This window comes from Parus major, chromosome 12 (genome assembly GCF_001522545.3).
Source record: "Parus major isolate Abel chromosome 12, Parus_major1.1, whole genome shotgun sequence".
In the NCBI taxonomy this organism is placed as follows: domain Eukaryota; kingdom Metazoa; phylum Chordata; class Aves; order Passeriformes; family Paridae; genus Parus; species Parus major.
The window spans coordinates 5317386-5340623 of record NC_031781.1 but is presented as its reverse complement, the minus strand read 5'-3'; the positions used below and the strand labels follow the sequence as shown (position 1 = coordinate 5340623).

Here is a 23238-nt window from a genome sequence, read left to right as displayed (position 1 = left end):
AAAGTTTAAGAGAGAATTAACACTGTCAAGGTAACAAACACAGGAAAATGGCCCTGCACCTGCAGGCTGGGTGCACGCTGGGCATGCAAGAGGCAAGACCTGTCAGCTCGGACCTGGTTTCAGCCATGAAGATAAATAGGAACCCATGTAATGAGAAGTTTCCAGACTGGACAGGATACATGTCAAATAACGATACCTAAATTGGGTACCTGAGTGATATGGAGAATTACAGGGATACTTTTGAAATGGAGCTTAGATGGCTTTCACAGACTGCAAGCTCTGTTATAGCTGCAGTAAATTTGAGCCAGGGAAAGCCTTTAAGGAAGTATCAGAAAGATGACAGTTTTCATTTGGGAAAAAAGTGGGTCTGGGGTGGAGATTAATCTCAGTTGCCAGTACAGAAATGACTGTGAGTTTCTGTTTGGAGCTCTTACATAGAAGAGATGTTTCTGAAATATTCTGTAAATTCTTTAACAGTTTTTTTTAAAAACAGTATTCTGTAGATTATACCTATTTAAAATTCAGCATCTGATTTCTCACAAATGCCTAATGCTTAATCCCACTTCTGTCATTGGGTTATTTATTAACACTTGGTAAACAAAGCATTAGATATTATACATATCATTCCAATTGGAACCTCACTGTTTTTCCAAAATGGAAAACAATCTATTGCTTTGTATTTTAGTATTGATTCCCGCCTTTGCATCCTCGGACTTTTTGCTAGCACATGTCAGAAACATCAAGGTAAGTAATCAACCATGTGTGGGGCTCCCACTCCTCAGAGATTATTTTCTTGCAGTTTATCAGAGAGCTCATACAATGCTGGCAGCAGAAGCTCTGTGTTCTCCGGTACCCCTGGACACAGGATAAAAGCTGGAACTCAGGCTGGTTGATCTGTAATCAGCCTCAGTTTTCAGTCAGCTCTGAAGCTTTTCTCTCTCTTTTTTAAAAACATCCTTTTATGCTGTTTTCACTGTCATCGCTACATAATGGTAACATGTTTTAGTAAAATATTTAAATGTATAAAGCAATCGGTGCTTCCAGGGAACTGACTTTGACACCTGTTAAGGAATACAAGTGAAAAGATGGCTCTAAGAAGTAGAAAACAGAGATGTAAGACAACATCAAGATAACTGCCCACTATGCAAATAACATGGTAGAATTTTTCTTTAAAGATTTGCATGTTAGCACAGCATGAGATACATCTCTCAAAGGTTTTGACTGGATCTCTGAGTAAGACAGTGCTGCCTGATATGTTGCCTAATTTTCTTTGTTTAAGTTCCTGGCCACTACTCCTCACCACCATAAGTCATTTCCCTCTCTCTCAGTGGCTAATGTACTCTGAGAAGTTCCAGAGGGAAAATCCCTTTAGGGAGCATTCTGAATTACTGGGTAGAACAGGACAAAGCAATTTACAGTTGATTACTGTTGAATAGGTTATGATCTTTGCCAAGACTTTTTCTTTGAAAATCAGGGTAGTAACATATCTAACTTTTAAAACTCAACATGAGATTTAATGCTGTAAATTGGAAATTCCAGGGATTCTTATTATTTAACCATCATGTAGTCCAGATATAATGTAGATTTTTCCTCCTGATTACCATAGTGCCTGTGGTTCTCTGTATGTCTTGCAATGCTTTAGACTTTCTAAATAGAAAACTGCCAAAGCTCTATGCAATGCTCCATCCATACATGCAGAGCACTATGGAAAAGTCAGTTGATTCTCCCAGTTTTGTTCTGTACTTTATTTAAATGTGATGTGATTGAAATGGAGGAGATTGTTCAGTAGGATGAAGGTCTCGGTGCCCATCCATGTCTTGGCCCCTTTGAGCAAGCAGTATCTAGTGCTGAAGCGTGTCTGCAATTCTGGCTGGCTGATGATCTTTAAGCTGTCAAAGCTGCTTCTAGAGCCCCAGCCAGGTAGACACAAATGGCAGACCCAGTTCTGCTGAAAGTGGAACAGAAATCTGCATCAGAATTCCCTGTGTGTGTTGGCACACCTTGTTCCTATGAGCTGCATTATGGCCTCTTCTCCATGTCACCCAATTAGCATCACTTGGGGTGGTGAAATCTTCAGTGTTGTAGATTCAGAGATAATTTTCATGCCTTGTTTTCCTATGTAGCATTTAGGGATATATACAAATACCTCATTCAGTGTTGTGGATTCCAAGAGGTCACTTCCAGATAACTGTACAGTTTTTGCTGAGTCTTTTAGTAGTGCTGTGGTTTAGTTCCCCAAGTTCTACAATCAGGGCTTCTTTCAGCAAGTACTGTAATGGAGTCCTCTTTTCCTTCTCTCTTTTCTTGGGAGTTCAAATTTCTCTTTTCCTCTCCAATTTCCATAGATTTTTTGCACCTCTATTCTTTTCTGCTGCCACAGCAAAATGGTATTAAACAAGAGTTTGTTGCTGTTGCACAACTGAAAAATAATAAAATTCTAATAACTGGGGGACCTGGCAAATATGTGAAAATAATACAGAAACATTTTATCAAGTAACAGTTACTCAGGGTAGAGGATGTTAATTCTCTTTTTAGTCTAGAATTGCATAAGCATTCTGATTGGCACACTATTGCTTTTTTTGCCCACATAGCTCAAAATGACCTTGATGTTAGTGATGGCTCAAGTTATACCCAAGTGAATCATTAAAAATGAATAAACCCAGGACAAAATCACAGAGTCACGTAATCCCCTCCCCTGTGCAAACCAGGGTCAGGTAGAGCAGGTGGCTGGGTGATGTCCAGCTGGATTGATTATCTCCATTGAAGATCAGCCCAAGTGCAAAGTGCAAAGATTTTTCTATTGTTTCAATGGAAATTACAGAATAAGCCTCAAAATATTTACAGGATCAAAACAGAACTCCTACAAAACTACTGTTGAAGGCATAATTCTGATAAAGAGTGTGCACAACAGCAGTTCTGTAAAATGCAGGTACAGTACCTTTCAATTTGGAAGCAGTAGTCAGAATTGCAGAATTTGTAGCTATATACATTTTTATAGAGTTGGTGTTTTGGGTTTTTTTTGTATTTTGTATAAACTGCCTGGTAGTTCCACTGTAAGGAAAAGTTTGTGCCAAACAAACTGACATTTTAGAGTTCCATCTTTTCATTTCTAGGGATACATACCTCAGTTTGTGTTTTGTAAGGGAAAATGACAAACTGTAATGACAGTATGGATACAGAAAAGATAATTCCAATATTGGAAAGGTCAGATTTGAGTTGGTGCACACTCTATACAGGAATTAAAGGAGTCCATATATGCTTGTGAAAAGGAGAGATGGACACACAGAAATCATCTGGATGGCAGTAACAGTTCGAAGGATGAACCTAAGGAAATACACACAGACTTTTTTGCCAGACTCTTACAGCAAGAGAGAAGCCTCCTCCCTCAAACCTTTCATTACCTTAGATTTAATATAGCATCTTGAAAAGAACCCCCCCCCAAAAAAATAACCCTCTGTGTCTCAGTTTCCAACTTTGAGAGGTACAGAAAGCCTTAAGTGTACTTGAGATGTGTATCTGATTTGTTGTGTCCTTACCCCTGCATTTGGTGGAGCAGGTAAACACGATTCCACAAAATGTGACCCCCGAGGCTCTTGGAGCCAGACAAGATAAGGTGTTTGCAGCTGAGCTGATGGGAATTGAGTTACACAAGCTGTTATTTTAACAGCACTCAGGAAGTTTATTTAATGTCTGTCCTCTTTTTCAGAACAGAGTACAGGGTACTGTTGTACAGCTTTTGATATTTGCACCTACTCTGGGAGCAAATAAGGGGAAAAAACAAAACCCTACATTTTAACTGCTTATTTTTTCCCCCTTCCACGTGGCCTTTTGTAGTGACAGCCTCTTCTCTCTAATCCTGCTAAATTATCTTCCTATCTGATCATTTTAGGATGAGAGGTTGGTGAGCTGAAATGGGAAAAATTTAGGAGTCTGGAAAAAAATGTAAGGGTGCATCTGCATGATAGTTTGAATTTGTGTGACAGGAAAATAAATGTGCAAGCTGGGTTTTTATGCTTTGATACAATCCTTTTATTTCTTCCGAAAGAGAATAAGTTTGAAAAGAAAATATGTATTGCAGGACCCAGATATAGAAATTCTCAAGAAAAACATGTCACTACGAGGGAAAGATATTTTGGTTTAACTTGAGGTCCCCATGCAGCAAACCTATACTCAAGGAAGACCTATTAAGCAGATTTAAGTATGTCCTTCAGTCTCAATGACATTTAATTATAAATGGCACTGAGCATTTGAGCCTCTTTTCCTCTCGTTCTCCCTCATATTTCAAGGGTCCGTGTTTATTTTCAGCTGGAAGAGGACACTTTTTGTGTCACATGAGCAAAATACAAGGTGAGCAACATCTGAAGTTTAACTTACCTTTCAAAACCACAGTATCTAAAGAGCACTAATATAAAATAAAAACCAAAAGATTCACCAAAGCTGGGAATGCCAAAAGCAAAATAACTACAACCTGTGTCATGTCCCTTACTTGTTCTTCTCTCAAATTTACTTCAGTTTATTTATGAATACCTTTATAAAGCCTTCCTTCTCCTGGACTTCTTTTGATTTGTGATAACTACATGGATGCTAAGACATTTATTTCTAAACGCAGCTTTCCTACCTAAGTCATGATTTTCCCCTTTTTTTTCTCTTTACAGAAGCGAAATGCTGATAATGGCTTGGTGAGTAAGGCTTGGTTTTGTTTGGGTTACCAAGATTCTGTAGTGACAAGAATATTCTTACTGTGTTCACAAAATATTTCTGTGAGTCCAGTCTGAGCAAATGGATATTTCTGAGTGTGGGACAAGGGAAACACCCAGAGCTCCTTGTTTTAGGCAGTAGGGCTAACTAGACAGTTTCTTTTCAAGCTCTGATGGAAGCTCCCGGACAAGGATATAGAATGAACAAATGATTTTTAATCTCATTGTATTTGAATAAATACCTAAATTGTTTTGAAGTCACTTCTGTATCTCTAATGGATTTTCATTCTATGTTGGTTTTGTTTTTACTTTTATGTTGCAGTTCTTGCTAAGGAAGGCAGGAGACCTCATCTCTGGGGCTGATTCCACTTGTCCGCTTGATTCCCCTTCAGCAATGCTTAAATGCTTTGATTCTTTGGGGACCTTCTTAATCAATCAGCAGAGATCAGGCCCACCATAAAAGCTCCAGGGTTCTTCTTGGTGCTGGTTTTGCTGCAAGAAGCAGACCTTGTTGTGGAGTTCCTAATGGGAACATCTGTTGTTACCCGTGCTTTTACTTAGTGCCCAGAAACCTTATATCTTAGCATTCAAAGAAGATAAGTATTGCCTTGCCCATTTCCTTGTTTAAAAAAGACAGAGCTCCAGCTGGAAGGAAGCTGAGACTAACATAAAAAATGGAATTTGGAGGCATTTAGTCTATTTTTAAACAAGAGGTTTACTTACATCCCTGCTCTAAGAGTCATCCACTCCTCCAGTAACTACAGTCACTAACACAATGAGGCAGCAGTAAACAGTTGTGCTCTTTGAATAACCATAAAAAGTCACTCTCTCAGTAGAGAAAAAAAACCTATTCTTATAATGGCAGTATTTTTGCTGTGGTGGTTGTATTTTCTTAAAGTCCACAGATATAATTTGCAGAATAGCACCATCATGTCAGTGAAATAGATATCCAAGGAAACACAGCTGTACTCCAGTTCTTATATTAGGTCTTTCTTTTTAATTTGGAGTGATCAATGTCCTGCTGTGGTTTCTTTTTAAAAATATTATAACTTATTAACACACACATGAATGTAACAGCTAATGCTCTTTTAATCTTTTTTTCATTTCTCAATCTACAGGTTGTCGATGGGATGGAAATCTATAGCATGAAAATTGATAGTAAAATAACTTCCCGGTTTGCACACAATGTCATCACCAGTCAAGCTGTCAATCGTGGAAATGTGTCCAAAGAAGTCTTCTTTGATGTTGAACTCCCTAAGACAGCCTTCATTACCAATTTCAGCATGTGTGTAATCTTTACAATATTGTTAAAGAAGACTAAAAATCTGTGCTAATTCAACTGTGAGAAACTGAACCCAAATGTTCAATTTTACTTTGCCATTTGAATAGATTTCTGAATACCTCCCGGGTAATTTTCTGGTATTATTAACTTAATATGCAAGATATGTGGAGAAAGGCAAACATTGGTACATCTGTAGAAAAGATGACTAGTTTTCAATTATTTCTTTTCATTATCATGAATAAAAGGGAACCTTAGGGAATGTGGGACCTTTCCTGCAGATTCATCCACCTTTTCAGAAGTACCTCTTACTTTGGTATTATTGAACCGGGAAAGTTCCATTACTTAATTTCCCTGATGGTATTATAGCTTAATTTATCTCTTCATTTAAAAATCATATTTGAATGAAAGGCAGAAAGTAGGATTACTCCTTTACATTTGTACCTTTGGTTGCAATCATATGCAGTTCTCCACCATGATGAGGTTTGATTCAGTTAAGCATATCCATCTCTGTTAATCACACTGTGCCTGCTTTGTCTCCAGTGAAGAGGAGCAGCAGCTTTAGGGCACAACCACTCTTAATGCATTTTAGAACTTCTGTGATAGCATGAGGTGATGAGAATGGCTGCTTAGTCATCTAAGGAGTTCAAGGATGAAATGGTCCTCTGTAGATGATGACATCTGGACAGGTGAGTCATATCCAGAGAGTTGGTTTGCCATGGGATGAGATGAGATGGTGAAGCTGCTCAAGTGTAGGAATATGGCAGGTGTAAGTTGTGTTGCTGCAGGCCAGTGTTCATCTAATTCAAAGTAAAAATTGGTTTAGATTATTTTATGATACTGAGCACAGAGCTCTTCATTCCAGCTAAATTCTTTGAGGTGTCTGGCTTCAGCGAAAGGGCTCAAATCTTGGCAATAGCAGGTCTCTGAAAGTGGTTATTAGCAAACTAATCAATAAAGGGAGAATTCCTGTAGTAAGCTTCAACTGAACTAGGACTTTTTCATCTGCAGGACAATTGATGGTGTCACCTATCCTGGAACTATAAAGGAAAAAGAAGCTGCAAAAAAGCAATATGAGAAGGCTGTTTCAAGAGGACAGACTGCTGGTCTTGTCAAGTAAGGATCATGTCTTGTGTGCCTTCCATGTCATCACTCCACAGCAGACTGAGAGATTGGAAATGCTGTGTTCTGGCACTTTACTGACATTAAGGGACCAAAGAACAATCATTAAGTTACAGTTATTGTAGCACAAATTGTAAAAAGGAAATATAGCCTTTCACTGCACAGGCACTGCCTGGAACTATGGACAGGCTATTCCTGCAACTTTCACTGGCTTTGTGTGACCTATTCCTGGGATTAATTTCACTGGAAAACTTGAAAAAATTCTATGGGTTGAGTACAATCTTGAGAATTGATTGATGATTTTTAGCAATAAATAAAAATTCCTGGTTTTGTTTTACTTCTTTTTGAAATTCATATGCCACCAACAATAAATATTATTAAAGAGGATAAAAATCTTTTTCCTACCCACTTAAATACAGAGCTTCAGGAAGAAAAACAGAAAAATTCACTGTCTCAGTCAACATTAAAGCAGCCAGTAAAGTCACTTTTGAACTCACATATGAGGAACTGCTAAAGCGAAAGTTTGGAAAATATGAAATGTTCATCAAAGTAAAACCAAAGCAGCTTGTCAAAGATTTTGAGGTAAATGGCAAACTGATCAAACTTGACTGTAACTTAAGAGATGATGGAATTCTTTATATATTCTTTATATATTCTGTTGAAAGTGGAGTACTGTGGTCATTCCCATTGGTTCACAGGTGACCTAAAGGCCATGCTAACATTTCTCAAGAGTCCCATGGGGAGCACTCACCAGCATGCTTTAATGCAGGCTTTTACTTGTAAACCTTACAAATTTGCTCATCTACTGAGCATTACAAAATAAATCTCTTGGAAATGAAAACCTGAAAAAGATATTAGAATGCTTTGGAGTAATTTTATATGCTTTTATAACATAAACTTCAGCTTTTTCACAACACCGTGAAGCAACACCATCTTTAAATCACAGTGGTGCATATGTCACATTCTGGAATACTACAGATTTTTGTGTCTATCTGCCTTGGTAGGACACCACTATCTAGCTTTCCAACAAGTCATATTTCTATTAAAGTTTGCTTATTTCTGGCTCTGTTTTTTACTTCTGTGTTTGAAAAGGCCTCTTTTACTGAACATGTGTCCACACAAGTGTAGATTTGAATTGCCATTATGAATTGCAAAAGTAAATTTCTTTATTTTTATGAAAATCCCTCTTTCACCTCTGTAGTTTCTTATCCTCCTGTAAATGGCTGAGTTGATATATCATGGTTGAATCAATGACAATAATTTTTCAATTAATATTTCAGATTGAAGTAGATATCTTTGAGCCTCAGGGTATCACTGAGCTGGAAGCAGAAGGAACATTCATCACCAATGAGCTGCAAAATACCATTAAAAAAACTTTTTCAGGAAAAAAGGTACATCGATTACTGCATTCCATTATTTACTTATTATGGTTATCATTCTGAAATAATAATTTCAGTGCTAGGAAAGGCAGCAAGAGGAAATCTGGGTACCAGTAGGATTATCTCTTACAGAAAAACTGAATTACTAGCAAGTACTTTTCTCTTGTATGGGGGTGGTAGAATTTCTAAAACATACAACAGCTTTATCAAAGGTGTCATTCAGAGTGAAGAGCTGACCCAAGGCAGATGGGAAAGTAAGCATATGGAGAAAGCCCTGGATAGCAGCCTTCATGAGTCAGTTACCACCAATAAATTTCTAAATACATATGGATACAAACAACCTTGTAGCTAACCAAATAAAACTGGTTATTCTTGTGTCTGTAAAAATAAGTACACTAGCTTTAAAAAATGCAGATGTGTTCTGTAGAAGATTTTCAGCTATTAAGGTTCAGATCTAAGGAAGGCTTTTCTTTTCAGGGCCATGTCTTTTTCAAGCCAACCCTCGATCAGCAGCGAACCTGTGCAACTTGCTCACAGTCTATCTTGGATGGGGATTTTACTGTAAGATATGATGTGAAGAGAACAACTCCAGATAATTTGCAGGTAAGTCTAACATCTTGAAATTCTGAACTGTTGAACAGTTTAACTTGCACAGTAAAGGTCAGGGAGCAGTGAGGGCCAGCTCTTTCCCAAGGGACAGGCAACTCCTGACTGTGAGCAGGAGTCATCTTCAGGGTGGGATCCAAAACAGTTGAGTCCATGGGTAGGAACAGGTATAGCTGTCACACAGCTGGAGACAGATGTTCTGACACTGTAGCTCAGGCAGGGACTAAAGGCCCAGTCTTGCACTTAAATGACACTTCGGACCATGGACAGAGGTGAGACTGGTCAGGACCATTAAACCTTTTTAGGCCACTCAGTGGCTAGACATTAAATGAAAGTAATATCAACTTTTTGTTTCACCTTTATAATGTACCAAACTTTTTGGTGGTGGTGTGGGTTTTTTTAACACTTTCTTTTTCAGATTGTCAATGGCTACTTTGTACACTTCTTTGCACCAACAAATCTTCCGAAGTTGTCCAAGAATATAATTTTTGTATTGGATACTAGTGGCTCGATGCATGGAAGAGAAATGGAGCAAGTGAGTTATTACATTAGTACAGAGTTCCAGTGAAAGAGCTGGATCAAAGTGCTGGGAGGGAGAGGTGCTGGAAGGGACATGATACCTTACAGTGCACATGTGCTGCTCAAGCTGTACAAAGTGGCTCGATGGTGTGACCTCTCTAATGCCCAGTGCCAGATGAACTAGTTTGCAGTTACTGTAGAATGAAAATCTATACATTTAGCCTATATTTACTTATAAATGTCATTACTTAAAAACTCTAAACACCAACATTTCCAGAGACTGCTGTCATATGTACTTGACAGTTCCAAAATAAGCCATGCATACAGATTATGTGCATTTTCATATTACATTCTGTATTGGGAAGCAGCAGCTCTTTTAAGACTTATGAGTGAGCTAATGTTCAGAATTTTCAGGTTTTGGTGCTGTATTAAAATATCCAGGCATGCTTGTTTATGAGCTTCTCCACTAACCTGTAGCTACCCATTTGCCATGCCAGCTTATCTCAGTGTAAGCAGCCAGCCATGACGAGAAGCCTGATTTTCATCTCAGCTACAAAGATTTACCAGATGTTATTGCAGCTGACGTCTCTAGAGTTACTCTGAAATGGATACAGGGACTGGCAAGAACAGAACAAGCTCAGAATTTTTCAATATATACTGTATAGGAGTGAAAAATAGCCCAGTGCTGAGAGATTATTGATGTAAATTCTGTAAGCACCTGTAAGTATTCTGTTAAATGTTGAACCATATATTTAAATCTCTTTGTCTTATAGACAAAAGAAGCACTGCTAAAAATCCTGGATGACATTAAAGAAGATGACTTCTTCAATTTTGTGTTATTTGATAATGAAATATCTACCTGGAAAGAAACATTAATCAAGGCCACTCCTGAGAACTTGGATGAAGCGAGGAAATTTGTTCGGCAGATTTCTGCTGACGGCTGTAAGTGCTTGACTGGCCTTGCCAATAGGTCATTGTATAAGTTAATTTATTGATTGATTCTGTGAACACAATGCTACAGTTTGTTGGGGTTTCAGACTGCTGATGTGGCACTCCTGAAGTTCAGTCTTACTCAGAACGTGACATCTATTTCTCTTTATGTTTCCAAAGTCCAGGTACTTTTCTATCTAGACATTCCCCTGCTTGTAAATCCAAATCTTTCATTTTCTTACTGCAATGAAATCTCTTCAGACCCTGGTGGAAAATGACCTTTATTTTGGCAGCCTTTGCTGAACCCAAATTTCTATGTCTACCTCATAGTGACAAATTTACATGGTGGTTTGATGAGAGGAATTGATATTCTGAATGCTGCTCATGAAGAAAACCTTGTGCCCAAGAGAAGTGCTTCAATAATTATCATGTTAACAGATGGCCAACCAAATGTAGGTGAGTTTGTGTTGGGTGGAATAATAAAGAGAGTTCATTAGCTAAAAAAAAAAAGCTAGTTAAAATTTGCCTTCATCTTTGACTTTTGGATATTTTCATGATTTGAATGCTACTATACCAGCATCATAGTACTAAATCAAGCTTTTGGTAATGTCTCCTAAGAAATCTGAACATGCCAAATCACATTTGATTTTGTGATAATTTTATCTATTTTGAAAACAACTCAAACATTGCCTGATTTGATGCAGGTATATCAAATACTCAGGAGATTGAGAAAGCAGTGAAGAAGGCCATTGATGGCAGATACACCTTATACAATCTTGGTTTTGGCAGTGGTGTTGACTATGGCTTCTTGGAGAGGATGGCACTGGAGAATAAAGGATTGGCTCGTCGGATTTATCCTGACTCTGATGCAGCTTTGCAGCTTCAGGTGCAGTAATTACCACGTGCATGAGATCAGAGATACTTTAGGTCAGATAACTATTCACATTATTATTTTCAAATAATCAAAATCCCAGTGTGTAATCTGATACTGAGATACTCCAGAGTCTGCTGTGATCAGAGTATTAAAATCATAGAATAGTTTGAGTTGAAAGGGACCTTTAGTTGCATTTAATTTTCCCCTTATATAAGCAGGAAGTGCAGGGACAGTAAAAGGGCGATACTGTGTGCTATGGCAGGGAGTTTAAAACTTGGCATAGGGTGACACAAGTCACAGTTCTGAAGGACACTGGTGGAATTGGTGGAGTTGTATCTCCTGCACCTCACAGGTCATGTGGTTAATGTCATGTCAAGGGACAAGAAGGGTAGCAGATCATAAAGCTCTAGATATTGTTTCTTTAGAAACTTACTGCAAGCAGGTGCATCTTAACACATTCCTGAGGCATTTTAGAGTTGTATAAGACATGGAAACTAGTATAGGCCATACAGGGTTGTCTTTTTTTACTTCTCATATTCTAATAGCAGCCATTCAAAGAATTCACCAAAGAATTAGATATTAGATTTCATTGCAAGCTCTGCTAAAATCAAATATCCAGTCTCCTTTGATTATGCTGTCATGTCAGTCTCTGCAGAGAAGAGGTGTTGAAAATTATCAAATAATGGGAGGCTTGGTGTCCCTCTTGATTTATATTGATGGAACTAATCTTCCACAGCATGCTGTTCTCAAATATTTTTCCTCTCTCTTAGCAAGACTGAAGAGTTTGTATGTCCTTTCTCATTTCCATTATTTGCAAATTTCTAGACATTGCACTCTGAGATGTAACTAAATATCTAAATATTTCTTATAAAAAACACTTTTAGTTTTCATTGCTGAAGTAGCAGGATGTTTCTGGTTACAGGTCTACCCATGAATTAAAGAAACAATGATAGTTAAATGTTTTCTTTCTTTTTCAATCCCACAGGGGTTTTATGATGAGGTGTCAAATCCCATGCTCATAGATGTGGAGTTAAACTACCCAGAAAATGAAATCTCAGACCTAACTACTAACAGCTTTAAGCATTTCTATGATGGGTCTGAGATTGTGGTGGCTGGGCGCTTTGTAGACAGCAACCAAAACCATTTGTCTGTAGATGTAAAAGGTGAAGGTGTAAGTATGGATTTCTTTGACTTATGTAAGCTACACAAAGTATCTGAATACCTCTTTTACCTTCATTGTGATGAACAAAAATGCCATGTGAATGTGGAAAACTGGGTCATGCTCTGTACTGTACACCTCTAAAATTCCCAGAAACAATGGGACAAAATTCCTCATACAACACTGGCAATTTTCTGGTGTAGAACCAGACTGATTTTCAATTTCATAAGATTTTCAGGTGTGAAGGTCTTAATTTTTGGGAAGTTCTCTCAGTCCCTGGCTATTTGTGATACCAAGAATACTCTTACTTCCAACAGGCTAACGATGCCCTGTCGTACACTGTGCAGCAAGGTGCTGAGCAAACAGCTCAGGCTTTCCAAGAACAACAATACATATTTGGAGAGTACATTGAAAGGCTCTGGGCTTATCTTACCATTGAACAACTCTTGGAAAAACGGTAATTACACCTGGAATAATACCTTAGCTCTGAACCCCTTACACCTGCTGACTCTTGCAGTTTCTAGGATGTGAAGCTGACATTCACATCCCACTGAGGTGCCACTGGAAAAGCATAAAAATCAATGAGGGAAATCCATCAACCTGTTCTCCCTAGCCTCAGTATTCCTGTTTCAGGTTGCAAATGATATTATTGCAAGTATAAAGCACAGTTTTGCTTTTCTCTCGGACAGCCAGTAGAATCAGAAGTACTCTTAGACTGTAACAGTTATATCTTATTGATAAATTACCTACAGAGAAATTACTTTAAAATATTTAATCTGAAGTGTGGTGAGTGATTCAGCCATCACTGATGCTGGGAGTCTCTTCCTGTATTCAGCATTACAGCTACAGGAGAAGAAAAGGAAAACCTTACAGCTCAAGCCCTGGCTCTCTCACTGCTGTACAAGTTTGTAACACCACTGACATCCATGGTGGTAACAAAACCAGAAGAAAATGACAATGAAGAGGGGATTGCTGATAAACCCACTGAAGGTATAGACATCTTCACAACTGTACTATATTTGAGAAGCCAAGAGTTCCCTTGATGTTCCCCTAAAGAAAGGCTTTCATGTGGGCACAGTTTTAAATATGTATCTGAAAAGTCTACTTTCCAAGCCTAGCATGTGTGTGGTTTATGCAAAATTACTTCTCATTGTAAAGCTCATTTCCATCAAACCATCCTTCATTACTAAATCATATGGGCAAAGTACTATAAATCTAAAACAAATGTATTTTAAACTAAATAGAAAAACTGTTACAGAAAAAGACCCTGAAAACCAAGAAACATTTCTAATCTAATAATCCAGCTATATTCAGATGATTTACCATCACTTTCTCCTTTATTTTTCTACTTACTTCAGCCTAGGGATAGATGTAGTAACCTCTTTCCACATGAAAAGGGAAAATTTGCATGAGCTCTTCCTCAGGCAGGATGTAACAGGTTGTAAAAAGATTGAGATTACATATGCAAAACACAATAGTCATATATATATATATATTGCAGAAAGAGAAGCAATTATATTGAAAGCATACATTTTGTTTCAATTCCTCTGATACTTAGCTAATTATAAAGTCCTTGCTCAGTGAAACATTCCTCTTCCCTACAGTTCAGTGTCTCTATTTTACCCTCGTGTAACAAATATTCTGTTCCTCTTTGTTCTTTGGCCAAAGCAGGGCAGTGCTCTCTGCTCAGTGTGCCCCCAAGCCATCCTAACTTCATCTCCATGTATTGTTTGAGCCACCCTCATCCCACAGGTCTGACAGAGGCTTTCCAGTCTCTTCTACCACATCCTTTATTTTTTCCCCAGCTATGATGAGTTAGAGCCCCTAAAAGTTCTTTGGAGGCTCTGTAAGGGCTCTCTGCTGCCTTCTAGATGGAAAACTTTCCAGTCTCCTGATTTTGGCATAGGAACTTCATACATTTGAGCATAACAGAGATACTGCAGACTAGTGAGGTTTTTTTTCAGCTGCAGCAAGTCCTGAAACCAGTGAATTGCTAAGTGCCCTTCAACTCTGAATCATTCTTCAGGCATTCTGCTGATAAATTTTTGCATTAGTTTTCATGGCGCTCGTAATGGAATATGGACATAAAACCCCTTCATGGTTAATTGAACATTCAAGTCACTACACAGCATAATGAATTTAAAGTTTGCCCCCAAACATCTGATGGAAGTGGCATCCACTCAGTCATCTTCAGTTTTTTTCCTTCCCTTTCCAGGTGTTTGTAGTACAAAGGCTTTTTCCTGAATCTCTTTCCAAGGAAATCCCCTCTGTATATAGATAGTATAGAGCAGTGATAGGAGAAAATATTCAAAGCACTGCCCCTGTATAAAAAAAGAAAACAATTTTACTCACCCTGAAGTTTCCATTCACAAATCAATGTACTGAATCATCCAGTCAATATTAATAGAATCATCTAAATGTCTGGAAAACCACAAAATAGTAAAACCAGTAAAGAACATTTTGCAATATAGATATGGCAGAACAATAAAACAATTCCAAATAGAACTCTTGTCACACACATATTAAATTGCAGTTCTGCTGCCCCACATAACAGAAAACAGCTTTTTACTTTTAGTACATTTCTGTTTGATCTACAAATACTGAGTTGTATCACTGGGAAGAAATGGCATTACAAAATACTGAAGATAGCTGGTTGAGTTTTCAAACAGTTTTAATTTTTTTTACAATGTTTTATTAGGGTCAGAATCCTTCCTGTTTAATTGTATAACTAAAACTGTAAATTTCTCTTTTTCTTCCTTTTACTTCATACCTGCCCATGGTAACAGCTGAAGGTATGTACATTTCTTATTAAATTTACTTAATCTTTTAACAGAGATGGATTTTCTACATTGTTTATTTGATCTAGGATGCAATATTTTCATAAAGTTCATGGAGAATTAATCAAGACTGTGTTATAGATAGATATACAACATTCCAGATGGGTAAGTTTGTAAAGAGTGCTTCCAGTTCAGTTCCTTTCTCTGATGACTGCAGCATCCCACCACCACCAAATTCAGGCCCAGTACAAGTAAGCTGCTGTCCAGGGCTGGCACTGGGGACTTCCAGGTACCTCTGTGTAGCAATCTCATACTCATGTCTTCATTCATGCCATGACTGCCAATTCTAAAGCATAGAGCCCTGTCTTCAGACACCCTGACAGAATTTCAAAGGTAAAAAGAGCAGAATAGCAGAAAAAGCTGGAAACAGGGGGGCAATTCTTCCTTCCTGGAAGTACAGTTTAGAACAAGGTGGCAGAGAGGGAAGAGGGAGCAGCAAGTTGTCCCAGTCCCAGAGAGAGAGTAAACCCCATGCTCTTAGAGAAGTAATATTTGTGCTGGAAAGCACATGCACATGCTTTCAGCCCTTTCAAGACTGTTGCTTTGTAGCACTGTTAAATAACCTGTTTTGACTAAATTTTTACTTTGTAATATTTGGAAATTTATACATAATTACAAAATCTTGGGTTGATTTTGGAAGGAAGAAGGAACGAAGTGGGTGGGATCGGGTTTTGTTCTTTGTAGCCTCTGAAATAACATTTTATTTCATTCAGCAGGGATGTTCACAGGTCCTTTGGTGGGTAAGTAATTTAATTTACTTTTCCAAGTGGAGCAGGATGTATCAACTGAAATTACCAGAGGCAGAGATGCCTTTTCTGGCAGTACAACTGCATTTTAACAAATACTACCAAATTCTGCTCACTGCTGAAAACACATTTAAAGGTTGAAAACAAGGTGACAAAGTTTCAGCTAAATAGTTTGTAAGGAGTAAATGCCTGTTCATCAAACCACCATTTTTTCCTGAAAGCTGTTTCCCAAGAATGGAGGATGGACTCCAATTTGCATTTCCTTTGGAATTATATAAAGCAAGGGACTGTGATGTCAGCATCTCTGGCTAAATTAATGTGTTCAGTCACTTGTGGAAAAAACATCTCTTTTATTCAAGAGACAGTAACTGATCCACCAAATTGCTGGCTGGGCAATCCTGGAAATGGGCAAGTTAGATTTATGGTTTTGCTCTGGAGATTGCTGCCAGTCTCTGTCTCTGTCTAGTGCTTTCAAGTCTTTACTGAAAAGACTTAGATTCATTCTGTAAAAAAAAATCCCAATAAACAAAAAAACCCAAATGTCAAAAAGAAGTTTACAATGGATGATGTTGCATTTTCTTGCTGATAGCTTAATCCTCAAGTCTGAAATATTTGTGTCCTACAGATAGATTGCTTGGGCTATATGGAAACCCTTAGAGCAATTTAGACTACAAGTGAAATATGTCTCTGTCCTGAAGCATTTTTTGAATCAAAAGCAGCACACAAACTGTCATTCCATAGACTGCATGCTTTAAAAACTAGGATGCAGTTACTGATTTGCCTAGCATATTAACTCCCTGACATCTTACATGGGCCATGCAATATTTCATTTTGGTGTGTGAATTTTTCTAACAACTTACTTTCCTTCTGCAGCTTCACCACTATATAACACATATGTATCAAGACCCACATGGTATACTAGTGGTGAGTAGTTGGAGTAATGTCTGTCTAGCACATCAGAAGAGGGTATTTAAGGCTAAATGACACAATTCTTATGAATATTTTCAACAATTCCCTTCCATAAAAGCAGTAATTTTTTCATTTTTATGGGGCAAGTATGTTAATTTACTTTTTAAACATCTCTCAATGTCTTCTAAAGATCAAGTAATTGAAATTATATGTGGTCATTTTCTCCTTCCTCCAAGTCCTCCTTCCCATCAGTAGGTTTTGTGTTGCTAACTCCCTGTTTTCTATTAAATAATTTATATTTATTTATTAAATTTAAATATTAAGCAATATTAAATGCTCATGTGGAACTTTGACCCTGTGTATCACTATACAGACACCAGTGATTTGCCTTTACAGTTGATGGAGATCCACACTTCATTATATCAGTGCCACAAAAAAAAGATGCCATTTGTTTCAATATCAATGAAAACCCTGGCATGATCTTAAATTTAATAAATGACCCAGTTACAGGTGAGTTTTTAACTTTTTTTTAATACAGGATACTTCTAACAAAATGTGTTTAAAGGCTATTTCTCTCTTTATAATGCATAAGCTTTTTTTCCCAACAAAGTTAGCAGGAGGTCCTGCTATGACAGCCTACCATTACAATGGCTATTTTCACTTCTTTTAGCAAAATGAACTTTTAAACTTACTTTAAAAACCACTGTGAGGGAGGGTTGAGAGTAGGAACTTGTCTCAGAGAGTTGTAGTAGAAGCAATAAAATAATCCTTAGGTTGCCAGTTTGCGGAATATCTGATGAAGAGAGACTGATGTCACTCAGACTCTGTACCCATCACAAACTCCTTGTGCTTTGGGGAAAAATGGAATTTTTCCCAACAAAATGATTGTTGGCCTTTTGGAAAGTCACAGAACAACCTCCAGAATTTTATTTTGCTTTGGTACAAACATACACAAGTTATTCTGATCTATTTTTCAACTCATATTTAATTTCTTAAGTTATTGTTAAATTTTTAAGGCACTCCTTGACATCAGTTGATCAGGTCCTGTCTGTAAAACAATTCTTGTTTCATTTCTGTATTAGGCATCACAGTCAATGGAGAACTTATTGGTGATAAGAGAGCAAATAGTGATGCAAAGATCCAAAACTCATATTTTGGAAAACTTGGTATTGCAAATAAGCACCTGGATGTAAAGCTGACAGTAACCCCTGAGACAATCACAATTCAAAATGGTGATGAAAAAACAGTTTTCACCTGGCTGGACTCAGTCACCTTGCAACAAGCAGGGTAAGACTTACAGGAAGGGTATCAGGCTCTTGTATTACTTTCTACTCTTAAAACATTTTTTCACATGTTGATCAATAATATACTTCTAAGTATGTGTGAATCTACAAAAGCCCAGCTGGATTCTGCTTTCTATTTAGTTGTGTAACTGCTGAATTATTCACAAACTCCACTGCTTGAAACAAGTAAATGAAGACTTTACCCTGGTTTTCTATTGCTATGACTAAGGTAAAACTGGATTTGGTATTGTGCTTTATGTAGCTGTGTCTTGCAAATTCTTAAGGAGCAACTTCAGCCATAGTGTGTAATCTTTCAAACGTATAATAGTGTTCCAAAAACAAATCTCCATTTTAAAAATGGAACTTGTGGCAGTTACAGAATTGGTATATTTTTTCTTGTCAGCAGGTAGATTTCTCATGGGATCTATTATGGAACCATTTATACCTGTGCAATGGTTTATAGAAAGAAGAGGTGATATTTTCTCTTCCTCCTCCTTTACATTTCACTGTGTTGAATAAAATTCCTGCCTTCTTAAGGCCTGGCAATGCAGCAGAAAGAGCAAACTGTGATTCGTACACAGGATTTTTTATTGTGATAAATACATGGATGATATCACTGACACAATCAGAAACAAATGTTCTCTATCCTAGCATGAAAACAGGCAGTTTGGAAGTTGACTTCTCTGAAAAAATAAAGGAAAAAGTGTCATGTAACATCCAGGCAAAGAAGTGATGGTTTTATCAATAGAATTTGTATCACTGAGCATGAGGTGCTGTATCTACATATCACCAACATATCTGTGATTAATTACACTGTTAAAGGACAGGTTTTGCTAAAAACATCTTACTGAAGTTTAAAGGCCGGGTAGCCTTTTCCAGTGTCATTTAATATGATTCTGTGACTGTCTGTGAACACACAGAGAGACTCCATGGGCCAAACCAGGCAGCAAACCTTCTCTCTTAAAAAACACTGGGCAATTTATAAAGCTACCTTTGTTTCTTCTCACATTTATTTCTGCTGCTGTTAACTCTGGTAAACACAATGTTCTAAGTAATTTTTTTCTTTTTTCCTCAGTTTAACTTTGATAATTAACAGAAAAAAAAATCTGGTGCTCTCAATGGGCAGTGGTGCCTCATTTGTTGTTGTTTTGCACCAAGTATGGAAGAAACATCCTCTCCACCAAGATTTCCTGGGACTGTACACATTGAAAAGTGATAAACTGTCTGAACAGACCCATGGATTATTAGGTATGACTTTGTTTAGTGTTTCTCTGCTGGTCTTTCCTTAGGAGGCTACCTAATTTATAGACAGAATATTGTGCTGAGAAGAATCACACCCAGAAATTTCAGAGATCAACACATGGATTATTTGATTTTTAAAAGGCTGAAGACTTGAAAAATGTGTAATAAATTCAACAGAATAGATAACACAACAAATAAGGATATCTTGAAGGATATCTAGAAAAAAACTGTAATTGTTTGGTGTGGTCAGAAGCTGGAACTTACATCCAGATGATGTGGATACAATTCTGGGTTATAAACAGAAAATAATACCAATAATACCACAGGCATATATTCAGCCTTACCTGAAACTTGGTGTTTATTTATCCAATCAAAACCCTGAAGGGACATGGAAAGCAGTACAGGAATGTAGAAATTCTGGGATTTCTGTTTGGTTTGCTTCTGTTTTAATGTCTGAAATGGTAATTTTGGCATCTCTTTCTAGGACAGTTTTTCCGGCCCATTGACTTCACCATACTTGAAATTCATCCTGGGTCTGATCCCAAGAAACCAGATGCCACAATGATTGTTAAAAACAATGAACTGACAGTAACAAGGTACAAAATAATGGAGTCCTTAGTGAAGACTTAGGCAAGATTCCTTGTCTAGGTGCTGTTCCTACCTCAAATACTCCCATGGCTGTGTTTTCCCTTTCAGGGGCTGGCAGAAGGATTACAGAAGAGATCCTAAACACGGGGTTGATATTCCTTGCTGGTTTGTCCATGACAATGGAGCTGGGCTGATAGATGGTGTTCACACAGATTATATTGTTTCCAGTCTCTTTTAAGCAACTACAACTTCCTCCAAATTCACAGCCAGACAATATTTGTCTGAAATAACAGTATTTTCAATACATAAGAACTATCCAAAGCATATAAGCATACCATGTTCAGCAAGAACAATACTTTTAATCAATAATTGAGTGTCAGGAGTGATTAAATAAAAATATCAGTACTCAGTGCCTGGTCCTGTTATTCCAACAGCTCAATATTCTCATGCCAGTTTCACAAAGCCTGGGGTGCCAGATGCATTTTGAAATTGAGCACAAGAGGACATCTGACAGCCCAGCCCAGATTTTGGGATAATCCCATGGAACCACCTGACCTCTTGACTGTTCAGTGCTGAGAGCTGCTGCCAGCACAGGAGGTGACTGTTGGCATCCAGGACTTCTGTATTTTAGCATTTTAATTTGAACCTAACTTTAAAATGTCTGAATCTTTATAAATTAGTGGAACACCAGGGTTACAAGCAGCACTCACATTTGAGTAATGATAGCTCTTTTGGACAGTATCTTTCAGAGGAACAGAGGAAGACCCTTCCTTCTGTTCCCATAAAGGATTTTTGAACACATTCAGGGCAAGTGGCCCATTTATTTGCATATTCATTTTTTACTGCAAGAAATTGCAAGCTCTTACTTCTAAAGCAAAAAAACCAACCAACCAAAAACACATTCTCTCCCCCTTCATGTTTCTTATTTACTTCAATTTCTTTTAATCAAATCAGCCACAAAAATGCAGTTGTGGTCTCACATGGCAAAGCAGAAAATTTCCCCAACAGTAATAGGACAAAGAAAGTAATTGTGTGGAAAACAAGAATGCAGAACACAGAGAAAAGAGGAGTGTAGTGGGGGAAATAGATTATAGAAGAGGTGGTAGGTTAAATTGAAAGAACAAAGGTAGATGTGAACAAAAATGCAACAGAAAAATCAAAGAGAAAAAATTGAGGAAAGATATAGTTACTGTTTAATTTATGGGAGTTACAAGCATTTTTGAGAGCAATCCTTTTCTGAAAGCAGCCATTTTGTAGAAGAAAAAAAAATAGGTGAGGGGAGAGGGTGTCACAGTGGCTGCAGATCTTTGCCTGCTAAATCCAGAGAGAAATGGTGAAAGAGGAAGACAGGAAGAGCAACAGGAAGGAGTGGGAGAAAACTAAAACATTGAAACTAGTAAGTTTAAGTTTACATGGTTCTAAATTTTTATTGTAAGAGAATGGGTTAGATGGAATAGAATGAAATAAAGAAATGATCCATTTTGGATCCTGAGACAGGAGCTGTGGCACTGCCCGTGGGGGCTGGTCCCATCCTCACTTGCTCCATTAACACAATAAAGCAGAGCAGGTGACAGCAGACCTACCTGGCTGGCAGAGTTTGGGCACAAGGCAATCCTGGGCCAGCCAGGACTTTCCTGTTTCATTTATGATATGAGACAAATCTCTGGAGGTGTCAGGAGCCTTGTCTGTGACTGAATTGGGAGCCACAAGTTGCTCTCAGGGGCTCTGGTCTGCTTTTGCATGGCTCCGATTCAATAAGCACTCCTCTAATAATAAGATATTATAATAATGTGTAATATCTTCTAATATTATATATTAAAACTATAATAATAATATATAATAATAAGAGATTCCTGCAAGGCAGGAGGTAACAGCAAATGTAGCTAAAGGTAACAGGGTGGAGAAAAGCAGCAGACAGATGCTCACAGTTAGATAAACATTTCCTTTTCCTGCTGATGGCTACACTGCCGTTTAAAAGAGAAATGTGGGGGCATATCCTGTGAGAGATGTGTGGATCTGTTACATACACAGTGACACCATTTTGTATTGGAATTAGAAATTACAAAATGCCAAATATTCATTACTGTGTCTGCCTTCAGCTTCTGAGCCGGGGAAGTGAACACACGAAATCAGAAACCCACCAGAACTCACTTGGGGCTTGGAAAGCACAAGAGGAGAGTGACTAAACAACAAATTAAGACACAATTCAAGTGAAGAGTGGAATGGCCCCTACTTAGAGAATGGAAAGCACATGTGCAGAGGGGAAGCAGCACTACATGGGTTTGGGAGCTGCAGCAGCCAGGCACATCAGTAACTTTGGGCTGCTGCAGAAAGCACAGAAACCTCTGTCAGCACAGCTTGTCTATTCAAAGTCAGATAAAATCCTTGAACAATGTGAGGAGTTTCTGTTGTACCTTAATATATTCATTGCAGCAAGGGGGAGCTGCATTAGCAGGGCAGCAGCTGCCTGGGAAAGCTCAGGCACTGCAGTTTAAGTGCAGCTCTCGATCATGGCCTGCTTCTGCTTGAGCCTCACTTAAAGCAGAGGGTCCCAAGAGAAAGCTGCCCCAGCCATGAGCCAGAGCTCCCTGATCAGTGCTGATTCTACCCCTGCTGCTGGCAGCAGGGCAGGAGGTGACACACAGACACCCTACAACTGAGAACGGGGAATATTTCATTTACAGCAAGTCTGCTGATATAACCCTGGATCAACAGCTTGTGATTCGAATCCCAAATTCATCTATAATGGAAACAATCAGATTGGGCAGCCTGTTTTTGATGCAGTGAAGTGAGCAATCTGGTGCTTCCAGTTTCCAAATTCCATGTTGTTTATCATGTAATTTGTGTGGCAAAATCAGCACCTTGAAATACAAGCAATTCACACAAACATATCTTGGCATCATGTTCTTTTAAAAAACAGGCTTCTAATTACACAGTTTGTTTTAGCTTATTGACTTTGGCAAGAAATTGTTTCTCTTTTAGTACATTGCTTTAAAATGAAAAGGTTTTTCCAGTTATATATTATTGGCAGGATAGAAAGCAACTTCTGTTAAACTGCCTACAATGCT

At 38.0% G+C, this 23238-nt stretch overlaps 1 protein-coding gene and 2 long non-coding RNA genes across 5 annotated transcripts; 2 read left to right on the top strand and 1 right to left on the bottom strand.

Annotated features, from left to right (window-relative positions):
• Positions 1–625: 625 nt before the first annotated feature.
• LOC107210385 (inter-alpha-trypsin inhibitor heavy chain H3-like) lies at positions 626–20580 on the top strand. 3 transcript variants are annotated; one of them, XM_015641147.2, is made up of 22 exons: positions 626–744; positions 4656–4679; positions 5816–5982; positions 6988–7092; positions 7518–7680; positions 8379–8489; positions 8955–9080; positions 9502–9618; positions 10376–10544; positions 10863–10988; positions 11237–11418; positions 12392–12577; positions 12883–13022; positions 13401–13555; positions 15352–15357; positions 16119–16142; positions 17022–17072; positions 17454–17567; positions 18140–18344; positions 19416–19588; positions 20067–20178; positions 20279–20580. In XM_015641147.2, the coding sequence occupies exons 1-22, from the start codon at positions 655–657 to the stop codon at positions 20406–20408; spliced, it is 2676 nt and encodes an 891-aa protein (XP_015496633.1). In that variant the 5' UTR covers positions 626–654; the 3' UTR covers positions 20409–20580. The 3 variants fall into 3 exon arrangements, with proteins under 3 accessions (XP_015496633.1, XP_015496631.1, XP_018863666.1); XM_015641145.2 differs by having other exon boundaries at positions 16116–16142; XM_019008121.2 differs by lacking the exon at positions 626–744 and adding an exon at positions 4328–4347 and having other exon boundaries at positions 16116–16142.
• Positions 6173–14993, bottom strand: LOC117245031. Its single transcript, XR_004499164.1, has 2 exons — positions 14918–14993; positions 6173–6776 (listed from the first exon to the last, which is right to left on the bottom strand). It is a non-coding gene; the product is annotated as an uncharacterized LOC117245031 (long non-coding RNA).
• Positions 20581–21072: 492 nt separating the features above from the next.
• On the top strand, positions 21073–22568 carry LOC117245032. Its single transcript, XR_004499165.1, has 2 exons — positions 21073–21566; positions 22270–22568. It is a non-coding gene; the product is annotated as an uncharacterized LOC117245032 (long non-coding RNA).
• The last annotated feature ends 670 nt before the right edge of the window (positions 22569–23238 follow it).

What these genes read in the sequence shown, in the direction of transcription:
- LOC107210385 (XM_015641145.2), top strand. Translation starts at nt 655, where the DNA reads ATGGAAAACAATCTATTGCTTTGTATTTTAGTATTGATTCCCGCCTTT. An exon ending in CAGACTGCTGGTCTTGTCAA is followed by an intron (nt 7,093 to 7,517) that starts GTAAGGATCATG and finishes ACTTAAATACAG; the next exon opens with AGCTTCAGGAAGAAAAACAG. An exon ending in ACAGACCCATGGATTATTAG is followed by an intron (nt 19,589 to 20,066) that starts GTATGACTTTGT and finishes ATCTCTTTCTAG; the next exon opens with GACAGTTTTTCCGGCCCATT.